The sequence below is a fragment of the Plodia interpunctella genome, chromosome 21 (assembly GCF_027563975.2).
Source record: "Plodia interpunctella isolate USDA-ARS_2022_Savannah chromosome 21, ilPloInte3.2, whole genome shotgun sequence".
Lineage (NCBI taxonomy): Eukaryota > Metazoa > Arthropoda > Insecta > Lepidoptera > Pyralidae > Plodia > Plodia interpunctella.
Window position 1 is genome coordinate 7,718,145 of NC_071314.1, and position 21,319 is coordinate 7,739,463.

The 21,319-nt window shown below is 37.3% G+C and overlaps 1 protein-coding gene across 1 annotated transcript; it reads left to right on the top strand.

The window, feature by feature from the left end:
- Window positions 1-599: 599 nt before the first annotated feature.
- Window positions 600-21,307, top strand: 14-3-3epsilon. The gene is made up of 6 exons (XM_053761543.1): window positions 600-798; window positions 2,909-3,072; window positions 13,186-13,341; window positions 15,671-15,829; window positions 18,557-18,746; window positions 20,000-21,307. Exons 1-6 carry the CDS (start codon window positions 735-737, stop codon window positions 20,053-20,055), a joined length of 789 nt encoding a protein of 262 aa, XP_053617518.1. The 5' UTR covers window positions 600-734; the 3' UTR covers window positions 20,056-21,307.
- The last annotated feature ends 12 nt before the right edge of the window (window positions 21,308-21,319 follow it).

The following is a 21,319-nucleotide window of genomic DNA, read 5'->3' on the forward strand; positions in this document are numbered from 1 at the left end:
TCACTAGTGTAGTAGAAAGCTTTCTTTTTACTAATGTTGCCAATATAATACCTAGGTTATTTAATATGCATGATCATGACATGAATCTATATTCATGATCATGCACGATGCCTCCACGCATAAAGAAATAGTAGTAGTGAAACCGTGTACTATATACACGGTGAGCGACAAAAGATATTAGATCGGAAAGAACATTACAATTTCTTTTAACCGCGAATATGCTTCACTCTCTTGTACAGTTAACTTTACACTTTGCTGCATAAATTTGTATTAAATCAAACTTCCATTGCTTTTTTTATTCCGTGGTTCCCTTCCCTTTCTCTACGTGTATATTACGCATACCTTTTTCTTGGATCAAAATGTTCTTGGCACATATAAGAACATTACAATAAACGTCACCTATCTAAGAACACTAGGGAGCTAAGACGAATGTAACTATATCTTAATTATGTAAATCCGTTTAGTGGTTTGGTGATATTTGTAATAAAGAATGATACATAAATACAAGATTCGCGCGAAAAACAATACCCTTCTTTTGCAGTCGGGTAAAAAAGTAGTAAAATCTTGTATATGGCAACAAATATATAATTAACGGAAGTTGCCATTTCTATGACGTCATGGGCGGAGTTTAGTTGAAGATCGAATTCGGATTCGGTTGGCGGGCGCGGCCATCTTGGTGAATTAGTGACCTGGCGATTCGGTTTTAGTTAGTGAAAAATCATTTGTCATCCACAATGTCGGAAAGGGAAGATAATGTGTATAAAGCAAAGCTAGCCGAGCAGGCTGAGCGCTATGATGGTAAGTGTATATTTTTGCTATAACATTAGCATTAGGGCGAAAATTCTATCCTATTTTTGCCGACAGTTGAAAGACGATTTAGTGATAGTCTGGGAAAATTCTGTACTGAAGCATGTAGTTAATACCCTCACGGTATCGTTTAGGGAATAAAACGTGTCTAATGCATTCATTTCTTAGTATTTTTGAAATGTTAGGAATCAATGGCAATCGTTAGGCTTGGTCAGCGATCGATGCGTCATCCGCCGGTGGGATGCCCTTTACGTTTTTTCTACAGATAAAACTAAGAAAGCTTCGTACAGACACTTCTGAAAGCCCTGTAACTCAGTAACATTTCTTTTCCAGGCGGTAAATTGTACATGTTGGGTGTAGAATAGACTGAGAAATGGTGTTTAAAATAGTTTCCCTATTATCCCGTTTCTTGGATATGGAATAGCGATCGATGTCACAGTCTGCTGATACATGTCATTCTGTTCAGACATTACAAGGCTCGCCGGATGTTCCAGGTTGAATAAGAAGCATGAATTGCTAGTCGACACCTGTGCGGTTTCACCTATTGTTCACATTTAAAACCGTTCACATCCTACCTGTGAAATATCCGTGTTATCACATTCATCTTTGAGATAATGCCCTCATTGTGATCACTGTCACTATCTAGGCGTTTGCTCTCTTTCTGTGACTTATTGCTCGATAGATATCCTTCACATTGATCTGACGTACGGTTCAACGACCTCGTAATGGTAGGATATGGAATTCTTAGGAAATTATCAGTGAACTTGAGTGAAGCAACCCTGCCCTGTCCTTGTCATAATCATCAAAGAAAAATCAATTATGAGTCATCTAAACTCCCCTCTTGTCATAAAAATTACTGAAGGGGTGATCTTTTGGAATAGCATGCACCTGTTTTCTGCCATGTGAGTTTAATTGCAGTTTGGACAGACACCTGTGCTGGAATGCAGTTGAAATTGTATCTTATAATTTCTCCTGTCCACTGACCTAGAAAAATGGAATGTAGTAGCAACATCTAGAATTTACATGTCATTTGGCTTAATTTTGGCTGGCCTGGTTTTAATGAATGTAATTTCTTGTTTATTGAGTGAGTTTAGATAAAAACATTTATGATTTACATATTTCACCATATTGTTCCCCCACATGTTATACATTTGATGTTGGCAATATAAAAACTTGCTATTGTTTGCCTTTTCAGTATCTTCAGTACTTACTTATTTCCTGAATTATTGAGTAATTCTCAGTAAGACAGATGATTCCACTGATTAATTTTGCCAATCATGTTTGCATGGTACTTACTAGCAGTAGCCACTCCAGTACTTGTTTAAATATAATATTTTTTCTGGCATTATTGGATTAAATATATGACCAAGTTGTGGCGGGTACAGGTTGAGTGGTCTTGTATAGTCTGTCGGAGCAAGAAGTTGTAATCCCAAAATGTAGATATCTCCTAAATGTAGGTTATGTAAGTTTCGCAAGGTTTCTGTGCTTTACCAAATCCACCATCAATAGGTACTTTTTCAAAAGTTTTAAGACAGTTTAATCAACCCATCCATAGACATTGTAATACAATTATAGAGTACTGGCTGCGTCTTGGGGCTTCCCTCCTGTGGGAATTTCGGGATAAAAAGTACCCTATGTGTTATAACAATTGGTCCAGCAGATGAGCATGAAGTGGTAACAAACAAACTTACTTTTGCATTTATAATATTAGCAGGGATACAGATCTCATTGTTCTGATAAACAAGACACAGATTCTTTAACCAGTTGATGTGGAAATCTATGTCATATATTCACCAGTGAATGAGTTGTGGCAAAAATATGATCATGTTCCTGAATTTACAATTAAAATGCTTCCTCAGCGACATCAACCATCAGAGGCCAGGTTTTACATTTTACTGTTTATCTCCACTTCACACAGTCATCAACATATTTAGTTGTCAGATTAGCACCCATTTGTTAAAATAAAGCCTAATATCTGCCAAGGTGGACTCATAACTAAGCTTTAGACTTGGCCATTCCATGAAGACTCAAGTTGGAGCGTCATAGCCGGACATTAGCAATAAATAACACAGGTATTAAAAGATAGTTTGTTTTTTTCCAGAAATGGTGGAGGCCATGAAGAACGTGGCTTCGCGCAACGTGTCCGACAACGAGCTGACGGTGGAGGAGCGCAACCTGCTCTCCGTCGCGTACAAGAACGTGATAGGGGCGCGCCGGGCCTCCTGGCGGATCATATCCTCTATAGAACAGAAGGAAGAAACAAAAGTATGTACCTTTTTGTATTTATTGGTAGTACCACCCCGGATTTCCGCTCCTGTGGCAATTTAAGGATTCTGGAGCCTGGAGGATAGCCTATATTGCTTGTGAAAGATTTTTCAAATTGGACTACAGAATTGCATTGCATTTTCAGACAAAGTTTTCAGCTTTATTTGACGACCTCCGTGGGTTCGTGGCTATTTGGAGGTCCTAGGTTCGATTCCCAGTTTTTTGTTCGAATGACTTGACTAGGTATTTTTTGTGCTGGATAGTAGGTTCTAAATCAGTTGTAAAGCTAATGTTTACTGACACAGTGATGTTCAGGTCGTTTGACTAAAAAAATGCAAACAAATAAACAAATCTTCATTATTGTGGTATCATTTGCGTATTTTATTACAATTCAACATTAAAGCCACTAAAGTTTCATGACCGCCCACTTGCCTGGCGACGACTCTTCCCACATAGGTGATAATGGGAATCAAAAGTAAATTTATAAGGGTTTCATATTTTATTCTATATGGACTCATTGTAGGTGCATTATAGCTTGCTTACCTACATTCGGCACTCGTACGTAAGGATCAATTTGCTTTGACATCGTATCAGCTTGCATAATATTGTATAGCTTCGTAGCTACATATGCGTTACGTACGTCAGAGTGGTTTTACAAATCATTCAAGCAGACTGAACTTGAACTAATAATAACATTGCAATATTTAAATGACTTCCATATTGTTTTTAATATTTATTGTACAAGAAATACATGTTAAAGGTACATATAACAAGAAAGTACAATGGCAGACTTTGCCATGAAGGGGTGTCTTCCAGTCAACCAAATGTTGTGCAAACAAAAGGAACAGGTCTTTGTTTGTCCCACATTGAATTATGAAATTACTAGCTGCGCCCCAGGGCTTCGCTCCCGTGGAAATTTCTGTATAAAAAGTACCCTATGTGTTATTTCAGGTTATATTCTACCCGTGTACCAAATTTCATAACAATTGGTCGAGTAGATTCTGCGTGAAAGAGTAATTGAAAGCAATAAAGAACTATGAACAAACATACGAACATACACACACTTTCGCATTTATAATATTAGTAAGATTCATGATATTATGAAATTAGTTAAAGTAATTTTTCAAACGCGACACCTCCCATCTCACAATACGGTCGATAATTCGAGGGTCACTTTTTCAAGCGACCGGGGCAAGGTTGCCAGATAGCGAAACTATTCTGGGTCACTGCAACTATTATTCCTGTAGTTTAGCGGGAGATCTAAGTCCATATTACGAATAGGTAATAATGAAATCTAAAAAAGTATCAGATCAGGAATAGATGAAAACTAAAGAAGATTGCGTCAGAGAAAGTTTCAATAGTTTCAAAAGAAGGGGAGTCTTGTCTTGAGTGAAATGGCAAGGGACAGAGCTAACATACTGTGGCGAACCCGTATACGTAGGAAAAAGAAGTGGAATTAATTACCTTCAATGTTATAATTTTGTGTCAACAAATTTGACGTTTCTTAAACAATGCCAAGATTTAATTTACCGTCTGATGATAAAATCGTGCACATGCAACCGTTATGGAGTTCTGTCGTTGGGAGCCCATATCTAATGCATTCTCATGGGAACTGAAGTGACGTTCATAGTTCTTAGACCAAGCGGAACTACGCGAAATGTACCTTGCAAAATTTGACACACACACATGACAGGTTAGGTGAAACGAAATAAAAGCTAGTTAACCGACCGATTAAATCTAATAGAATTAGTAAGTTATTTCCAGTTGGCTAGATTTTATCACAGATTGCTGTGGAATTGTTGTTTTGTATTCAATATTATTTCTTCAAACATAAGTGCTGAGCAGATCAGATTGACGACCTCCGTGGCGTAGTGGTCACCACGCTTGTTCGCTATCTGGAGGTCTTGCTCCAAAGCAGGCAAATTTACAAATAACTGTCTGTTGTTCTGGGTGTGTGGTAGCTACCCGTTTCTGTTTGTGTCTATTCTACCCTTTATACATGCTTAGTGTTGTCCATTTATTTCTTAAAAATAAAAAGATCAGGTTGTCAAAGATGCCATTATCATAAAGAAGCATGCGAAAATTTCTACAACGGTTCTTATTTGTGGTAAAAACATCTCAATTTAAATGCAAAGTGAAAGCGTGTGAAATGTTAAATTATTTTGTCTAATCAAACTCTTCTACAACGGCAGCACAACTAAATGTACATTTATAACTAGCCGCGTCCCGGGTCTACGCTCTCGCGGGAATTTTGGCATGAAATGTACCTATGATATTTCAGGTTATATTCTAATCTACCCGGGTGTCAGCCTTCAACTTCTGTCTTGTCGAGTGTGTTAATTGCTTACACTGGTGTTAGATATTATTCAAGTCGTCTAAAATCAACTGGCTTATATTAACATGTCTTACATTAATCTTTAGATTAATTTTTTCATATTAATTTTCAACATACCCCAATAGAATTTTCGTTTCACAACTTGTATCATAATATTAGATCGGTGCTTTTTGATTTTGAAACAGTGATAATGATCATCATACGATATATTACTTATTACAAGATCCAAATAAATTTATTGATTTTTGAAAATAAATAAATTTATTGATATTTGTTTAGTCTATTTATTCATCAAATCGGAAATATTGTGTGCACCTTGGAACGTAGACATTATTTACAGATGATATGACGCAATGGTCATATTAAAGTATTTAAAAGATAACATTCATCAAATTTCGACAATTGTATTACATACAATTGACATAAGAAGTAGACTGACATATGTTATGTCCTTTGTATGTAAAACCCGGTATTGCTCCATCGGAGTTGGGTTTACACTAGTATATACGGTTTTATCCGTCCCCGGGCATAATTCGCAAAGTGTATTCGATGTATGCACATCACAGTCAACTTCCAACATCTCACGCTATGGAATTGAAATTAATTTTGGACCCAAAGGTTTATGCAAAACAGATAGACATAAATGTAGCGATCTCAATAATTGTGTTATAGTAAAAGAGGTGTCCCGCTTTCAGTCCGGGAACATTAGATTGACAGGTCCCATTCCCGCAACTGAACAAATATTGATCTCGATATTTGCCCCGTATTGTACCAGTACAGTTGCGGGTAATATTGATAGCACACATTACATTCCAGGTAAATGTAAAAGTAACAAGAAGAAAGAAGAATACGCTTTCTCGTTGATAGTGAATAGTTGTAGCGGGCTGCTGGTGTCCATGGTCCGCGGTGTTTGCTTACTATCACTATGCTATAAAAACCTGAAAATTTTTCATGACGTTACTTTCATGTCCCATAAAATCTTTTGCTCTGAAAATACAGATTTTCACAAAAAGCTATTTATTTTCTAGGCTAAGTGCTTTTTATATTGGGCGTGGTCATGTATGGTGTCATTAGTTCACTGGAATCCTGAGGCTGACGTTATTTAGCTCAACAAGACGCGTCAAGTATTTGTTTGATAAATGACGCTCGTGCTTTACCCAAGCATTTAGCATGCATAAAAATAATTTTGTTGCAAAATCAATGTTGCAGTCGATATTTGTCACACAATTATGTACACTAGTCAAGTGTACTGTTGCAGTAGATCGAGACCTGTGAACGAGACTATCGGTACTTTTCAATCAGTTTTACGTATTGAATGAAGCTTTGCTTTCTCTTAGTTTTTCCTCAGTTTTCACTTTGTGCAGTAAAGTTCGTTCACTTTAACGCAGCAGTGTCACGATATGGACTCGCTTTATATGAACGTAGAAAATCGAATGACGTCATTTGTTAATCTATTTTCGTCAATTGAATTAATAGAATTTAATCCATAGCCGATTTGAATATAATCTGACACCAGTGTTAGCAATAGCACATGAAAGTAGAATAAAAATTATATTCAAAATACCTACCTTGCGCGTTGCTACACCATAAAAAAACTTTATACGTCATCAAAATAGTTTCAGTGCTTTCCATGATTGGTTTTCACAAGCACGCAGCGGCGATGTATTTGCCGGAGGTAATCCGGCGTGAAATGGAGAGAGGGTACAATAAATGAGTCACCCACTATCATCTCATTAGTGAGCAATTCGGGCGATGGCTGTGTTGTCGTGGCAAAAACGCAATCAAAAAAGTTTTTATTGTACTTGTTTCTGTCGCGTGTCCCGTGCGATGAAGTGGCCATTTCGATGAAAATCTACATGGGGTGTTGACTTGTGTTCTACTAGGAAAAGTAGTTGACCTTTTTATTTGAGGTTAAGAATTTGCTGCTTTCGTATTCGCATTAACAGGCTGGTAGCAACTAGATTTTACTAGACGCTTCGTCCGCATGAATTTTCCACCCACCCTATGTTTTTCTTCGTAGTGCTAACTACAATCAGAGACGGGCAAAATTTATTCCAGCGAAGCCGCTGTCAAAGGATAGTAAGAAATATAAAACTAGCGCGTTTTTCTGCAATGAGGATTGATCAATGATCCGATTCGTGCACTTACTAGATATGCCAATTACATACATGCCCACTGCATAGAGAGACACAATTATCAATTTAGCCGTTTACACACGTTCGCCTCATTGTCTGTGACACTGGGACGCCTTTTGCAGCTTGGGTTATCGTAGATAAATCATGTTGCACTGGTGACTCGACGATGATTAATTTGATTAGCCCTGGTGCATGTGAAGGTCTACTTCGCTTATTTAGTAGTGGATGTGTAAAGGTGACTTTGCACCTAGCAAACGAATAGTACGCATTCTGCACCCACTCTGGCTAGTAATCCAACAAATGGCTGGCTACACCCTGTGGTCAGGCATTGGTGGAACGCTAGAGTAGGGATAGAATAAGTTATTTGCTCGTCGTGTAATCTAATCTTAAGAAACTTGATTACTGTTGTCTGGTTTAAGTTTTACACTTCCTGACCTCAAATAATTATACATCATAAATTCATACATTTACTAGAAATGTATGAATATGTTGCGTCATATATTTTTCAGCGCAAACATTATGCGCCGATGGGACCTGGGACGTAGAATTGGAAGTAATTTGCATGTCTCAAGGTCATGGTAGTACGGTGAACGCATAAATGCCGACCGCATCCTAATGCTTGTAACGGTAGTGATAGTAACGGCAGTGTACTTGGACATTACTAGCTGATCGGCGCGTGGGCATCCAAACCCACTCGTTAAAATGTAACTAACGAAGAGGAATTAATTTTATTCTATTTTTCTAATTATATTAATTGTATTTTACAAGTCAATCTACTTCTACATATGTTCTGTTTCTAACATTGATGTTAGATTTCCTTGAGGTCTCCTATAAGACATTTACAGTATAGTCTAGTCTAATTAGTTAACGTGGAACTATATAGCTGCTGTGATTTATCAATGAACTTGGTCTTTGCTGATTGTACTTGATATTGAGCTTTTAATGATGATTACTATAGTATACTCACAAATTTTTTTCTTAGGTCTTAGACTCCATTCCATGTGGTGAATGAAACTGGAATCTTCAGGAAGTTCATAAAGTAATTTTAAGCGCGTGCGTTGGTTTTCAGATCCTAACTAAATCATTCCGACATCTAGTTGTCCATCGGAAAGAAACCTTGCAAATATGCACGATACTTCATAGAAACTTATCTGATCTCATGTTAATAACCAATCAAGCGAAGTAGGCAGACTATTCGGTCTATGTTTTGTTAGTCTGTCTGGGCCAATTGTAATCATGCCAGAAAATTGGCATACCTGTTTGACATCCAACAGGTATGAAATATAATTAAATATTTAAATATAAAAATGAAAATATAACGTACAATTACATAATTGTACGTTAAATTTTCATTTTTATGTTCTTTCCGTGGAAAGAAGAATTTCGTGAAATTCTTTGTACGAAAGTGTGCCTACTTGATCTACTTGAAGTTCCTGATTACTATGTTATATAATGTTACTATTTTAGAGTAAAATTAACACAGTTTAATGCACTGTTTATTAACTATAAATTCTAGGAATAATCATAAATGAAATTTATGATTTTCAAGCGTACAGTCGCCGTATGTCAAGTTTGATTGCATGCCGCGGTAATAGTCGGCGTATTTAGTAGGTTTATGTGACTCTATTAGTCTGGAGGGCTTAATAAGAAAATACAATCGTTTATTGTACCAATTAAATTATCACAATATTTTTAGTCGACAAATGAAAAGCGTTAAGTTTGACACAATTATAAAGTGTTAATTACCGGAATTAAATTCTAAGCACTAATTGTTCCGCTGTGATTGGCATGGAGGTTATCGAGACGGTCAATGCGAAGTATCCTCAAGTTTGGCCACAGAAGGCTAAGTGAATCGACTACTCAAATAAAGAAAAATCGGTCAAGTGCGAGCCAATCTCGTGGTTCGAGGTTCCGTAAAATTTGCTGTTTTATGTAGTTAATTACTTATATATTTATGACCCTCGGATTTTTCCTTTATCTTGTAAGCCCTTACGTATTGTCAAATTTTATGATTCAACGGAAAATGCCTACGGAATCTTAAAAATATTCAAGATTCTCATTATTATTTTTCTTTTGCGTATCGTGGAAATCTACTCGAAACTCTATCACTATACTAAAACCAACATTTCCTCTGCTTTCATGTAAAAATAATCTCAAGACATAGACGATACAGACATTTATAATCAAAACTTGTGATAGTGTGCGTTGCGAATAGCATGACGATATGGCCCTTCGAATTTTCTCTGCGCACAAGTTTCATAGTTTGTAAAGGGTAATACAATCTCTTTCGCTGTACCGTAAAATGATGCACCAGTAACCCAGAACTAAAGATCATTTAGTATAAAATTCACCGTACTAGACAAAAAACGGTGTGTTAAAAAGCGAGACTTTCACAAAGAATTCAGAAGTGCTGTAATATGACACCTCTGGTTGCGGTCGGTGTCGTTGACCGCTGATGAGTGAAAGCGTCTAGCCATTGTCGTCCTGTTCCCAGGACATAGCACCATTTAATTATTAAACTACAAAAGCCCCGGGCTTCTTACCCCTGGGAAAAACGTATCCTATGTGCTTTCCAGGTATTTTATTTGCTTAAACTTTTTACATAAAATACAATTAGTAAATCGCTACAAACATCTGACGAGTGTAACAAACGTCATGATTGATCAATGATTGAGTAAATTTTCGCAATAGTTAATAATTATCTTCTTAACACATTTTTGGGGATTTCAACAGCTGCCGCTTAAGGCTTCCAAGTTCCCGATTGAGAGGTCACAGATGACCGCTCAATCACCATATTTAACCCAATCACAAACGTAACACGTCATCCGGACGCGTGGCCACTTATTAGAAAGTGCACACAAGCAAGCGTGCAAAATTAGTTTGCCATTTGTTCATAATATAATTATTTATCGTAGCAAGCGTTCCGTCTATATTATTGTCGCTAATTACTTAAAATCGAGAGCGGCGTTTTAAAATTATTGATCATAATAACCTGTAAATTATAAGTAATTAAAGACGGACATAAAATATTTCACTTCGCATATTCCAAGTTCCGGATTGTCGCTCGGTGCAGACGAGGAAAATCACGTACAGGGTTAACTCAATGAGTTGTCATTTGCATTTTTAAAGTGCGCGATCGATATTGAAACGAACAAACGTTCGTCATTGATGTGGCTACACTACCAAATTATATTTACGCGAATACTGAAACTAATACTGAAACTTATCGGTGTCAGCCTAAAAATGACTATTAAAATAAAAAAAAAGGTTGACTGTTGCATTTAGAATGGTTGACTCGACGAAGAAGGGAGATTCATAATATATAGGGTTTCATTAAATACAATACAAGATCGTTTATTTCATAACATATTTGAATATTGAAAGTCATAAAACTTGGATTTGCGAAGAAAATGCGCAAATTGTTTCCGGGGTTATTTAGCTACCAATTCAGTGTATGCTTAATGGCAGACTTTGTTTTGAGCAAATCCAAGTTTTATTACTTTTAAACTGTATAAAAATCATCTTCTGACTGTCGTAAATCGCGAAGGAAGCTGAGTATGCATAACTTGTTGCTTTTGCCCTACTCCATAACCACTGTTTTCTAAGGCCGTATTAAATAATGACAAAGTACGTTGCAATTAAATTTTGACCTAGGAAACATCCGTAAAGCTTAGCCCTGTACGTACAGCTGCCTTGGTGTGGTTATTACGAAACTTCTCCACTTGAGACACACGAGCGACTTGCGAGGATACGGGTGATTCATAAATACATGACTCAGTTACTTTGTTGTGAGGATGGAATTAGCGAATCACCGCTTTCTGACTCGTAATATGAGTAAGTGAAACTTAGTCCAGAATTTGACTATTTGGCCTGAACGCAAAAACTATACGCACATCACTATAAATATTGTGTGCCATTCTATTCCTATTTAATTGTTATTACCAAACGACTAATGAAAGGAAGTGACCAAGCCATGATATAAGTCTGTAAGACAGAGTCGTTCTTCCTGAGAGAGTAGCTCCTAAAGTTAATGAAATGGAAAATTGTTCCGAAATGGCAAGTTTCCAAAACTGTAAACTGTAATGTTTTATCGATCCTCTTTCCAAACCGGACCGAAGAAACGATAAGAAATTTCCTTACCATGAAATTCGATTAGACATTCGACTTTCGTTCGTTTTACAGCTGAGTTAAGAGAACCGGAAAACGCTCAACATGAGAGCGAGAGAGAGTAATTCTGACTTTGTATGGAATCTCCAAATTCCTGTCTCGTACAAACTCGATTAAATCTTTTACTAATTTAAGAGCAACGCGCTCTTCTCGGTGGCAATTACGGATGAATCAGGCGCAACAACTTTCTTGACTAATCCCATAACTTATTGTAACATTTCCCTCGCCCATCGTCGAGATATATTCCCAGCAAATTCCCATTCGCAATAGTTCGTCGCGGAATGTGAGCATTTTATTCCGTCGTTATTGATCGTCTCGTACGTACGTAATGCCCGCTGACAAAGACTGCGTCACGGGTTGCCGGCGTCACCGAGCGCGAACCTATTGGTTATATTATGTCACTGTTTTTTTCATAGGTCACCGTCATTATATTATTAGGTTTTTTGATGGTCGAAACTTGTCCTAAAAAAAACTTGTCCTAATAAGTTATATTAATTTGATAAAGCTGAAGAAATATATATTGAAACCCGCTAATGTACATTAAACTGATTTTGCAAATCATTTTTCTATATGATTAGATTATGGCCCCTTTTCGCTCTTGGTAAACTAAGGTCACGAACAACCTTTTTTGCACCTAGTTGTTAGACGAAATTTGTATAAGACAACGTAATCTACGTATTACGGAGGAGCTATATCGAACTACTTCGCAGAATTTGATATGTATGAGATAAATCCAAAGTCAATCTAAGTTGCGTTAAGCCTGTAGCCGGCAGACTCCATCAGTTGTCGTCCTCACCAACAGTGAAATGAAGCAGTGTTTGATCGTAAATATACCACTCTGGCGAGATGGACACGAAAACGCTTGTGGGTCAATCCGACGTCAGCGTAAAGGTTAAAATAAAGCGCGTGCACACAACGAAGCGAATACTGGCATTACCTGGCAGCCCGCGTTCGTTTAGCCCGATATTTGTTTTGCGCCCGATCGCCCTTTTGGTGGGATACGCCGTCAATTTGCATATTAAACAACCACCGCTTGCATGCTGCCCTGTTGTTTTTAATTAAATTCCAAAATTGTCATGTCAATTTTTTTTATTTGATTCAACTCTTATTTGCTCAACGTTGTGTCCCTGTAGTGAATATGAGAAGCAAGATATTGCAAAAAATTTTGGTTACTTTGTTCTTTTATCATCTAAGCTTGTGTTATAGATGCAGCAAACGATATATGGTCTTATGCCTTGCTGGGCACATTTTAGACAAACAAAACACCTCTTTTACGATAAGTGGTGCGGCGACACCAACATAAAACCCAGTAAAGTAAACCATTAAAAAAATGAATAATCCTTACTGGGTTTTAAAATGGAGCAAACTGCTGACCTACTCACAATGCATTATGTGCGGCGCCTCAGTCCCCACAACCCTGCTATGATGGTAAAACAATGTCTGTCGTGTACGTAACAATGTATGTTTATGTTCCAGGGCGCGGAAGACAAACTGAACATGATCCGAGCGTACCGCAGTCAGGTGGAGAAGGAGCTCCGGGACATCTGCTCCGACATCCTCAGCGTGCTCGACAAACATCTCATACCCAGCTCGCAGACCGGCGAGTCCAAAGTGTTCTACTACAAGATGAAGGTACACCCACTAAAGTTTTATACTCGATGGTCCGATTCGCCAGATGATAGAAAGGGTTGCAGGAAAAGATTGAGAAGAAATGAAAGATTTCATTCGTGTCTGTCTCTGTCTGGCAAATCAGATCGTCTATTACCCACGAATACTATAATTTTATGAAAACTCGTCCTCTCGTGTTGTCTCCGTCTACCTAGGTGTATTTAAGAGACTGTGGCAACAAAACGTTGACTTGATAGGACATTTTTAGATTTGCAAATACTATTCTTGTAGTGGAGAGAGAAAACTGTATTTAGATATACCGATGCTTCACTTGAAGAGGACTTATCGCATGCAAAAGGTGACAGGTGTCTATAGGCCGGACCTTACCTGGTGTTATAAAGACCTTGCATTTATCGACCGGTATTTGCGTTGCCGTGTTATAAACGGGTAAGCTTGATATCATATTCTAGGTCAACCCCTAGAAGTCCATTACGAGATTATTTTCTACTCGTTGGTAAATTTTTGTCTTTCGCACTGGCTGGTATTAATTCTGATTTGAAACTATGTATGATACTTAGTATGGTTTCATAATGCCTTAATTTCACTCTTTAACCAAGGGACTATTATCCCTGCCGACTTCCGAGTGCTATTTATTTTTCGATAGACTCAACAAAAGCTGCAGGGTGTCTTGTACGGTAAAGTGTTAAATGGCTTGTTGGACCCCTCTTAGCGTCTCTCATTCATGTAGACCATCTACTGAAGTCTAAACTATTGTGTTTAGTTTATGTTATTCAACACTTCAATAATAACTATTGACCGCGGTTTTGCTCGCTTATGTATATTAGCTATTTTTCTTCTGCTTTACCTTTTTCCATTATAAGTAGTGTTTGCAAAAGGGTCTATCGGAAATATCGCTACACGACCACTTATCTCATGACCATGAAATATATTCAATGTGGACGTTTCAGAAGGGTATAGATCAGAAAATTGTAAAAAAATATGTATGCTCTAGATAAAATAGATATATATTTAAGATCATTGTGATCCAGTCCAGTCTGAGTCGTCAGCATAACCGCAATAATTAAAGGACCCGTCGAACAAACAGCTTTTTTCGCTAAGATGTACTCGATCGTGATGTCACGTTAGAGTATCATTTAGTATGGATTGTTTGGACGAGTCAAAAAATGTGTGATTCATATGTTCGAAAGAATTGTCATTATTATAGCATTTTCAGTCGTGTTTCTAATAATATAAAGGCCTTCGTATAGTCATTAAAATAAAAATTTATCATTTACACTATCTTTTATCGGTTTCAAGTAAAAAATAAACTTTGCGGAACATCTGCAAAGGAGGCATTTGATTCCTCATCAATTCTGGATCTATGTAACACAATACGGTACCCATTTCAATCACTCGTGTACGGTGCGCCGCGCCTGTTTGCTGAAGCCCTCGGTAACGAAACGGGTTTCAGCGTTAAGGTCAAAGGTCAATCGTTACGATCGGTGACCTGCCACCCGGTTGAAAGTCAGACAGTTTGTCAGTCTGCTAATGATCTTATTTACATACGCTTAGTAAGGAGTCGTTATTTGGTAGGTCTCTCAGTTATTGAAAGAGTAAGGTTAAATGCGATATTATGGTGAAGTGAAAGATTTTAGTGCATGTTTTACTAGGAATGAAAAATTCCGATATCCCATCGGGAAATAGACGGGATACATAATTATTATCTTTAGCTTTAAAACCTCGTAATGAGTTTTTAATTAATTAACAGTTATCAAATTTTTCTAACATTTTTAGTCTACGCAACAGGAATGAAATGCATTCAGCGTCCACTATTATTTGCGTGTTTTATTGTCGTATTAAATTAGTTTTTTTCTTGGTAATGAATTATGTTCTGCATCCGTGTATATTTTTATAATTTGTTTTAATGTTCCTCTCGCTTTCCTGCTACATAGGATACTCCAAATGTAGACAATAACAGGACTTTATGGAAATCTATGAATGGCCTTTGCGTCTAAAATAGATAAGTAAAGGCCTAAACTAGACCTTCTAATGGGTAGCCCCTTTATAAGGTCTAGTTTAGGCCTTTAAACCTTTTTCTATAGCAACAGTCAAGGTCTTTCCATGGGAAACATTAAGATGTTCACGCCATCGCTTTCTTGGTCTGCGACGTCGACCTTTTAGGATGTGTCCGATGTATGTCGCCCGTCGTCAGATGTGATTTATTTATTTACAATTGTTCATATGAACACTTACATGTACTCTTGAAACAAAATGCATGGTGAAATTATAAATGGAACATCAGTACGTAGATGCTACTTATTATATTGTTTAATTGAGTTTACTGTTGTTGCAGGGTGACTACCACCGGTACCTGGCGGAGTTCGCGACGGGCAACGACCGCAAGGAGGCGGCGGAGAACTCGCTGGTCGCGTACAAGGCCGCCTCCGACATCGCCATGACCGAGCTGCCCCCCACGCACCCCATCCGCCTCGGACTCGCCCTCAACTTCTCAGTCAGTACACTTCTCTATCCAGCTCGAGTCTAACGGGACCATGGGCTTTTTGACCGAGGAGAGAAATGGAAAACGCTCAGATGAGACTAATATGCATAGTTAAACCGGTTTCTGCATCACTTAGCTGTAATAGTTGACACAGTTACAACCAATAGTAGTTACGTTTCTTTCAGAGATAGTGGTGGAGACAGTTTTTCATACAGTGTAAATTGTAACTGAGCTAGGTAACAGAAGCTGGTTGAACTATATGATGCGTCGTCGATCAGTGCGCCTGTCCAGTCCATGCGGGCCGCACGTCTGCAGCGACGCGACAGTGTGACGCGGCACCAGCTAGCGGCGGCTCATGCCGCACCGCTTTCCTAGATACCGCGCTACAAATTTAAACTAGGACGTTTGTTTGACCAGGTTAAGGTCGCAGGGTATATGCAGCTGTATTTCTTGTGGCATTAAAGAAACTAGCACAAGCTGAAGTTGTTTAATTAGCACGTTATAATATACGCTGCGTATATTTTAAAATGATCTTTGTGATCTTTAAAATATCCATATTATGTACATAAATTTACCTCGTTTTTTTATTAACCGACTTCAAAAAATAGAAGGAGGTTCTTTATTCGTCGCGATCTTTTATTAAATGTTCTTTTTTGATATTTACTATCAAATAAGAAGATAGTGTAGTAATAAAAACTTAGTAAATGTGAAACCGAAGGCGTGTTGTTAAATTTCAATCGAAGGAATCTCGGCGAACCTTGAAGGGCCCTCCAAAATCCGATGCAATGACGTGATGATAACTCGAGATGGTCGCTATCTCGCCCCGCGATTGTCTTATCAATGAGCTACAACCGCCATTATGACCCGATGTTCGTTTGTACGTTACGTCACATTGTCTAATTGGTTTGCTAAGTATGCAAACAATCGTAAAGCTTGATGGATACAGTCTTCTTTAGGTGATTATATACAAAATATCTCACCCAAATATCCGTCAAAATTACGGTGTAAGGTGTTGCTTGTGTTGTGTTTAAAATGCACAGATCAAATACAGTACAGATAACGTCCATATGGACATAAGGGATATCCTTTCAGGTGTAGACGAAGCCAAGAGGTGTGAAACTCTTTTAAGTCCACTTTTACTTATTTGGAGGTCTTATTGATGGAATTTAGATTAAGATTCAATAGTATAAAATAGCAATAATAAATAAATACATGTAAATGTAATATATATTTTAATTTTATCAAATTGAATATAGGTAAATAACGAATTTGTATCAGTTCTCAGATTGTGTTATGGGATACAAGGAACTTGCTATCGTTGCTGTCTTTGAAAAGACGAATGATAGATCTTTTCTTAAAAATCTAATCACTTTGTACTATTTCGAAGCAATTTTTTCTACATTCTGTAACTATTCTCCCTCTGTTAGGATCGATATGACATGTAAAGCACCGTATCTAGCGATCATGAAAGAAGCAACAGTACTATCTTATCTAACATTGAACACGACGACATCCAGCATAGTGACCCGTTGCTGTTTGTTACGTCAGACGCGCAAATCAATTCTATTATGTAATGGGTTATTTTCATAGTAGAAGTAGAAAAATAAAATTATTATACCGTAATATTCTCCCGAATACATAGATGTTAATTAACATGTAATTTACATCCATGAAAACTAAATAACAGTCAAATTGCGATGCTAAATGACAAAAATTGAGTCATCCAATTAGGAAAAAGATGATTGTTTAGGCCAAGAATGTGCAACTAGCCAAATATGATGAAAACGTTTTATTTATGTTAATGATAACATTTCTAAACAAAGTGGCATTGAAAAACAAATGATCTTGCTAAAATTTGATAGGCTTCTTAATAACAACTAGAAAAATAATAACTTAAAATTGATTACTGTACAAAACTAAAATATTCAGTTTTATTTTAAATAATAGTTTTTATATATTTAGCTATTTATTTAATGTTGTTACTCGATATCTAATAATTGAGTTTCATAAAAAAATTGTTACTGTAGAGTTGTGTTGGGTGAAGCGCTGATCACTTGTGTTTCTGTTTGGTCAGCTGTGACTTAGGGCAAACATTGAGATAAGGGTTTTTACGTCGTTGCACATCACTGGCCGGCCTCGGCCTCGACGCTCAAATGTTCATTGTTATAATTTGAAACAAGACTGTGGCCTTTGACGCTCAGATTTATAAAATGACCAAATAAGTTCCTCTATCAGGCCCTATTTAACATTAGCGTCGCTATCGCATTTTTTCTTTTTTTTGTTACTATTTTTGTTCTAATGAGCGGATTATGGACTTCGGAAATTGCTCATTCTGAACTTATTTATAATAAGTGATTCCTTTAGTGTCGTAGTTCGCGACTAATGTGTGTCTAAACGTATTTACGTATGACCCATCTCTTAATTTAACCTCAAAAAAGGTCAATGCTCCAACGGTTTGTCGTCTGTATTCAAAATCTAGCTAGAAATATGTAACATATAATATGTTAAATAACTCGTGACTGCTGAAAAAATCATATAGGTGTTTTACGAAACTTTGATGACGTGTGTGGCTTGGGACGTCAAGAAAATCCCCTAAAAATGTATATCAGCACAGCTTTTCACACAGATATACCGGGTATAGACAGAGCCAAGATTTGCGAAACTAAGGTCTATGGGTTTATAGGTTTGTACAGTTGATCAAGCCTTACATTGATGTACGTCGTGTGTTTGCGCTTGCAGGTATTTTACTACGAAATCCTGAACAGCCCGGACCGCGCGTGCCGACTGGCCAAGGCGGCCTTCGACGACGCGATCGCTGAGCTCGACACACTCTCCGAGGAGAGCTACAAGGACTCCACCCTCATCATGCAGCTGCTGAGGGACAACCTCACCCTCTGGACCTCCGACATGCAGGGCGACACAGAGTCCGGTACGTACACCTCCTACGACACCGATTCAGGCACTAGGCCTGAACAACACTTGTCAATAGGGTAGATGACTATGAATGACTAATTTATATTTCGGTGGCTATTCGAAGGCCCTTATATTATTGGAAACACCAGTGAAAAATATTGTGATGATGACAATACTTTCAAAGATATGACAAAAATGAAATCACACTTTTTTGGACTTGTCCAAACTATCCATTCTAATTGATACTCAAGCGTGACATCATGAACGAGTAAATCTTAGCAAAATAAGCTGTTCGACAGGTTCCTTAATTATTGCGTTTATGCTGTTGAATTATTAAGTTTTTAAATGTTTTTTGATTTTATGATGGTTGAGATTTTGTTATTTTTTTAAATGTACTTTTCAAGTAACTTTAAATCTTCTTCTTCATATTCTTATTCATATGGATCATTATCCAGTGGCATTATGAATTATCACAATGATCCTAAATGTTTATATTATTTTATTTAGTACTTATACATATTATAATTTTCTGACCTTTTCATCTACCCTATTGAGGTGGATTCGGCCATACGTTTAGGTAACCTTACTCATATACCCAGATAAGGGCTTCAATAAACAGCACAAGATTGGTCGAACCAAGCAAACTTGGCAGCAGATTGAAGTCGATTGAGAAGTTTTTCTTGATTTGGTCTGATTCAAAATGCATTACCCAAGGCAGATCACCGTGAAGAAGTGCTACAGACGAGCTGTCTGGCCTGCATGTGGTCAGACCATTAGGCTACAAAGTCAAGTAATAGTAGAGTCATTTCAAAGACGGCATAAAGTTCTCTCTCCCTTGGTAATTTCAGGTTAAAAAATAAACCCATCTTCTATTTCGGTTATATTCTACCTGCTCACCGTATACCAATTTTCTTCGGAATCCGTCTAGTACCATTGAGTCCAAAATTTATCATATTGGTAGGATCAGTAACTACACTTGCCAGTCTAGTCTTCATCACAAAAGGTGATTTCTCTGCTTCTTCAGATGATGATGCAAGTTTACTCGAAGCGATCTCATAAAAATGCCATCGTCTAAAGCAAACGTGAAGACGCAGAGAACATAGATTAGGTAGAAATTGTTTATTTGCTAAATTACCATCAATATTCCACCACACACCGTCGCTTACTGTGACTACATCCAAATGTAGAAGCATTAGTTCAGAGGTCCTCATTTTGTAATAAAGCTGTTTATAGAATAACGTTTGGTGAATAATGTTTGTGCACTTGCAGGTGAAGCCGAACAGAAAGAGCAAGCACAAGACGTGGAGGATCAGGACGTGTCGTAATACTGTTAACATTCTATTTAAATATAAAAAAAATAACTATAGTATGATATCGAGCCAGCCCTCAATGACCACGGCCAGGCTCCGCCCAGCCGCGTCAGCAAATTGTCAGTTCCCGGTCAGTCGCGACATTTTTGTTTATGTATCGTGTCAAATTATCTATGAGTAATATACATTTTAAATATGTACTTCTTTTGATATATTTGTTTTCAACTACGAAAAAAAAAATAATGTTTAAGAAAAGTACTTTGGTATTGCATTTTAACTGTATGTTCTTAAGGATGTATTTTCTTAACGTTCACCGATGATCTCGTGCAGTCTCGCTTCTCGCAATCTGTCACTCGATGCTGCTCTTCTAAGGTGGGAATTGTAAATTTTCTAAGTATTTTATACCGTGTGTAAAATTAATGTATTTACTCTGTTGAGATTCGGGCACCATAGCGGAAATGTTTAATGAAATGATAATTTAATTTGATTGATGTACACTAGGTATTGTCTGATGAATCTGGTCGCACAAACCGGACGAGTCTTCCGCGCCTCGTGTATCAGATCATTGATTGATATATTTTAACGATAACATTACTTATTAGGGTGGTATAATGTAGTTACTTGCAATATTTAGCTAAGTGATAGTGGCGTCACCCTGTTGGTCTTTATGTATCTATCGTATTGAGCGTACTACTTGTATTTATTGCGAAAATTTTGTGTAAATTGTGACTACTGTGTAGTACCGTTTGAACAAATGATTTGCATCGTGGAGGCCGGAGTGGCTCCCGCTTGTTCGTATTACAAAGTTTGAAGTATTCACATTTGAATTGCTTTAATTACTTACGAGTATTGTGATAGAGATTTTGTATATTTTAATTTATTTTTTTTAATTTCGCATGTTTCTGAAAATTGCTGTAGCGCTACTTCTCTTACGATTTTTACAGGACAAACGGTAGATCTAAAGTTGTGCTAGGTTAAGGTAAGCACTTGTAACTCGGGACCTGGTCTATGCCTACTGAGACATTCCATCTTCCGACATCTCCGACGTAGTGCGGCATAGCGTTGTGGATCAAGTGCGTGCCCAGTAAGATATTAGCGTTATTTTATTTTGAATTTGTAATATTGCATATATTTTGTTAATTTATCCACAAAAATACTGATGCAATTAGCCTTAGTGTTATGCAATATTGATTTATGTCCTACCAACTACATGGAAATTTATTGTAAATGACAGTGTAAATCTAATAATAAACATTCAAAAAGTCCACATTTTTGTTTC